Here is a 4,792-nt window from a genome sequence, read left to right as displayed (position 1 = left end):
GACAAATCAAGAGTGTATCATACTCATAATCCCATTATCACAAGTTGCCATGTAACCCTAACAAATCAACAAAAAGCGCACTAAAATAAGCTGCGCCCTTGCTTGATTATGCAAGCACTTGTCTCTTGTCGACACAACAAACTAAAACACAGCAAAGGGCAGAAGAACAGTAAAATTAAGCTACAACAGGAACCTTCCAAGTGTTCAGCTTTGCTCTTCCTCGGCACCCGCTGCCTCCCTCTCCTCTGCAGCGGCAGCCATCAGTTCATCGAATTTCTCCGTCTTGCCAATCAATATTTCGATCTGGCCAGTAAAGGTTATGAGAGTAAGGAAAAACAGTCATGTGGATAAATCATGGTAAGTACGGTCCGTATGTTATCCGAAGAACACTAACCTTGGCCTTCTGGATAGGCCGGTTCCTTGTATCATCTTTGACATCAACAGTAGATGTCATTATTTCTGCAAGTAATTTCGACCAAGTTAAGAGACTGAAAAGAGGACATGATCCTGCAGAATTATGAGAAACAAGACTCACTCTTCTCAACAGCAAGGCCGTTATTTTTTAGAATTTCCGCAACAGTCACCACAGTTGCAATAGCTGAAAGGACAAAGTTAAAAATAGTTTCATCACGACAAAAAAAGGAATGTAGATAAATAACAGACGGCCAGACAGTAACAAAGGGTCATGCTGACCAACAAAGAAAATAAACCAAGCATCCATACACAAGTGTTGAAGAATTATTATCATGAGGATATGACACATCCATGTAAATTTAACCTTACAAATAGTCTAACCAATATTAATATCATATTAAGGTGCCTAAAACCACTGTAACCCAAGGCTTAAATAGCAACACACAGGTGCAAAAGCTGGCTACTAGACTTCAGCTACAACTGACAGCAGAACGCTATGATGCAGAAAATAATTTTTGGACAACAATGTCATCAGCAGTTTCTGATTTAATCTACCTATTACATGTCCAGAGCTAGATGACTGTTGGCTGGACATATTATTACATCAGCACAAACTTGCCCATACAAGCAATATCAATGAGGAATGAAAACTGTTTTTAGTACTCTGTAACCCAGTGGATGAAGGCTCAGCTCACTCTGTTTTTAGTACTCCCTCCACCTCTATTTACATGAGGTCATCGTTTCTCATGATCAAAATTTGACCATCATTTTGACCAATAATATGTTGGTCGTATGTCACAAAAATTATACCATTTGAAATTTTTAATACGAATGGAATGGTATAAATTTAATGACACATAGCCCATGTTTTGTTGGTCAAATCAAAGGTCAAAGTTGAACCTAGAAATACATGAGTGCCATGTAAATAGAGACAGAGGGAGTATCAATTGTCAGTTCTTTGCATGGTAGGTACCTTATTCTTGAGCCTAGTCTTTTGCGAACTTCCCAGAATAGTATAATTTACTTTTCCACAGCCTTTATGAACAGAATAGGCAAGTGTAATCTTCCCACAACCAGGTGGGAGATCCAACTTCAAATTCTTATTAGTAAAAAGTAACACAAAGTGCGGTATAAAGCTAAAGGGCTCAGACTGGGATGAAGGAAGAACATCAATTGTAGGCAAGCAAGAGCTATGTGACATGAAAGTAGACTCCCCCCCTCCTTAAATGAGCTGCAACAACCTCAGTTAGCAGGAGTAATAAAATGCCACTCATGGAGAAGCAGAAAGATACACATCACAGTACAACAAGTCATCAACATTGATATGCGCCTATGCATACGGCAAATCATTGGCAAAGTAACATAACAGAGGCCTAAACTGATACAAAAATACGCTTGGGCGAGTGAAGATTTACCCATGCCGAGGGCCGAGAGCTCCACCTCTTCGTGCAGCTGCATGTACCTCTGCACACAAACAGCATCACAAACCAAATTAGTATGTTGATTTCATTGTAAATGTTAGCAGGACACCCAAATCCAATCAAATCACTCGCAAAGATATCTCCTCGGCGGACCCCCTCCTACGCAAAGAGGACAACCCTCTCTAGAGTTTAACCCCCCAACAGATGTGCCCCTAAAACCCGGAAGAAATCCCCAACCAACGGCAGGCTTCTCTCATCCACTCGTCCACAGGACTTGTTTCCCTACCTTGGCGAGGTTGACGTAGAAGAAGAGGGGCTTCTTGGTGTTGGAGACCTGGATGCGGTTCTTCTTGTGCCCCTCCGCTCCCGCCGTCGCCGCTGCTCCTTCCGCTATGGTAAGGTTGTTCACCGCCTCCGTCACCTCCTCCATGGCTGCCGCCGACGCCGCGCGAGAACAGCAACACTGGCTAGCTACGGGGACTTGAGGGGAGCACGAGTAGAGAGATTTCGGCGGCGACGGAGGGGGGAAGCCCTATCTCACCTTCGGGGTTTTATACGGGGTAGGGTTACGGGGTTTGGGGCCGTTCCGGTTTTTCCCTCTTCTTGCAGTCAGAGTCTCTGGCCCTAGCAAACCTTGGGTGAACAAGCCGAAGGGCTGAAATAGACGGTGTTCAGCTAGATTGTCCCCAGTTTTGTGTCGGGCGCGATTCTGGCGTTTCCCACCTCAACATTGCATTTTGTGTTGCATTTGTTATTACTAACAAAAGAGACCGTGCGTTGCAACGGGAGAAAAAATATAACATACACTCTTAACCCAACAACCATCACTCAATAGGTCCATCTTCTTTATATTTGCGAGGCATCATATTTGTGTTGCCACTTATCCTCCTTCTCACCCTCGCCGGCGATGGCCTTGGTGTTCACACAAAACAACAAAAAACGTGTTTGAATATGGTTAATACTAAGGCGTCTCTCTCTCCCTCTCTCCTCCCTCGCCCTCTCTCTCCCTCTCTCTCTCACTCTCTCTCTCTCTCTCCCTCGCTTTCTCTCATTCTCGTGATGAGAAATCTGTTGTTTTCCCTTGCGACATTTTTCAGAGGTATGCATGTGTAGTTATTGATGTTTTCTTTTGCCTATATGGTTATAATGGGGTGTTTATTTGCAATCCGGATCGCCGCCGTACGAAAGAAAAACGGATCTTGCGCTAGAAATTATAAGTTTGCTTTCAAAACAATATTTTAAAAATATTTAATAGGTAAAATTAACATCATATTTAGATTCCACACATTTTTCTAATAAAATTTCATATATAATATGTTAAAATCGAAGTTACGGTTTAAAAGATACGGATAATTTAGAAAATCATTTGTTTGATTTAAATATATTCCAAAATAATATTAAAAATACTGAATAGGTAAAAATAATCTCATATTTATATTTTATATATTTTTCTAATCAAATTTCATATATAACATGTTCAAATTGGAGTTACGGTTTAAAAGATATGGATGATTTAAAAAAGTATTTGTTTGACTTAAATATGATCCGCGGATGAATTACCTAAAACGTCAAGGGGGTTTTTGAAAAACGTAAAATAATGGTTCGGGTGTGACTTAAATCCGGACGGTGGGTTGATTTCAAGAAAATATAAGGACTTTTGTGTAAACTATGAAAAAACGATTCGTTTTGGCTTAAAACAGGACTGCGGGTTGAATTCTTTGAAATAGAGGGACTTTTCTGAAAAATGTCATGACGGACGAAAGAAATCCAATTTGCTTTATTATTTTTGTTATTGTTATTATTATTTTTGAAATGTCCTAAGGCCATATATGTTGTCACACGCAAATTTCATCGGGCTGGGCCAGGTTTCAAACCGGGCTTGTGAAACTAGAAGACTATGGCCCCAAGACCAAAGATAGCTATTTTCTCATGTCCGATCCGGCCTGAAAAGCAGCTTGAAGCTTGAAATCCTGTCCTAACACTATTTTTTGGTCTACGCATGTGCAAGCTTGGCCGAAAATCAAGAAAATAGAAGCTCAAACCCAGCTCGAATCCTCTTTTGTGTTGTATAAAATGAAGCCGTGGCCCCACGAAAGGCAAACCCGGGTCAGGCTGCTCATGATTATACCTGGCCAAACCTCGGGCCGGGCCGGGCTTCGGGCCGGGCCTAGCCAAGCCCGACACAAAAAACCCAGGCCCGGGCCCGGCCCGGCCCGGCCATCGGGCCTGTGTTTCTGGGCTCGAGCCCGGCCCGAACACCTAAAAGCCCGTCGGGCTTCGGGCCGGCCCGGCCCGACCTTCAGTAAACTGCAAAAATGACGGGCCCGGGCCCGGCCCAGCCCGGCCTTCGGGCTCAAAAACTAGGCCCGAGCCCGGCCCGAGGGTAGCGTCGGGCCGGGCTTTTTCGGGCCGGCCGGGCCGGGCTTCCCATGGCCAGGACTACTCATGATCAAGTTTAATTACAAGTCCTTACAAACACACTCATATAGAAAAATAAAATTACATTCAAAGCCTTGGGAGGGAATCTGGTTCCTAACTCCTTAAGGACCATGTCATCGTGAGTGAAGGGCATCTTATGTTAGGACCAGTGGAAATTTTTCATGTAGTTGTTGATCAACAATTGTCGAGGTTTTTTTATTCCGTCTTTGCAAAACGGATTGTAGAAACTTTAAGGGCATGTATGTTCGAAATGGATGTTTTCTGAGTAGATACATATTTTTATTATCCTTTTTGCCTTGTATAAACACTGCAAATCACTCATCAACAAATGACACATATTTTTTTATCCATTGTGTGATTATGTTGCTTACTAATCTAAACATGTTGCATCGGAGTACCCGATACTCCATATTGAATATCTTAGTGTCATTACCGAAAAAGGCTTTCGCCCCGCTTTATAAATAAAGCAAACCGCCACAGAGCACACATACAGAGTAAAGTCCACACACACACACAAG

At 42.7% G+C, this 4,792-nt stretch overlaps 1 protein-coding gene across 1 annotated transcript; it reads right to left on the bottom strand.

Moving 5' to 3' along the window:
• Nucleotides 1–2,422, bottom strand: LOC119323668 (uncharacterized protein At2g34160-like). The gene is made up of 5 exons (XM_037597369.1): nucleotides 2,122–2,422; nucleotides 1,830–1,878; nucleotides 536–598; nucleotides 395–459; nucleotides 1–303 (listed from the first exon to the last, which is right to left on the bottom strand). Exons 1-5 carry the CDS (start codon nucleotides 2,263–2,265, stop codon nucleotides 205–207), a joined length of 420 nt encoding a protein of 139 aa, XP_037453266.1. The 5' UTR covers nucleotides 2,266–2,422; the 3' UTR covers nucleotides 1–204.
• Nucleotides 2,423–4,792: the final 2,370 nt, after the last annotated feature.

The sequence above is a fragment of the Triticum dicoccoides genome, chromosome 6B (assembly GCF_002162155.2).
Source record: "Triticum dicoccoides isolate Atlit2015 ecotype Zavitan chromosome 6B, WEW_v2.0, whole genome shotgun sequence".
NCBI lineage: Eukaryota > Viridiplantae > Streptophyta > Magnoliopsida > Poales > Poaceae > Triticum > Triticum dicoccoides.
This window is presented reverse-complemented; position numbering and strand designations above follow the sequence as displayed.

Excerpts from the sequence above, each read along its gene's own strand:
- LOC119323668 (XM_037597369.1), bottom strand. The coding sequence starts at position 2,265 with ATGGAGGAGGTGACGGAGGCGGTGAACAACCTTACCATAGCGGAAGGA. Across the intron at positions 599-1,829 it reads GCTCTCGGCCCTCGGCATGG|CTATTGCAACTGTGGTGACT; the intron begins GTAAATCTTCAC and ends TTGTCCTTTCAG. Across the intron at positions 460-535 it reads CGGCCTTGCTGTTGAGAAGA|AAATAATGACATCTACTGTT; the intron begins GTGAGTCTTGTT and ends AATTACTTGCAG.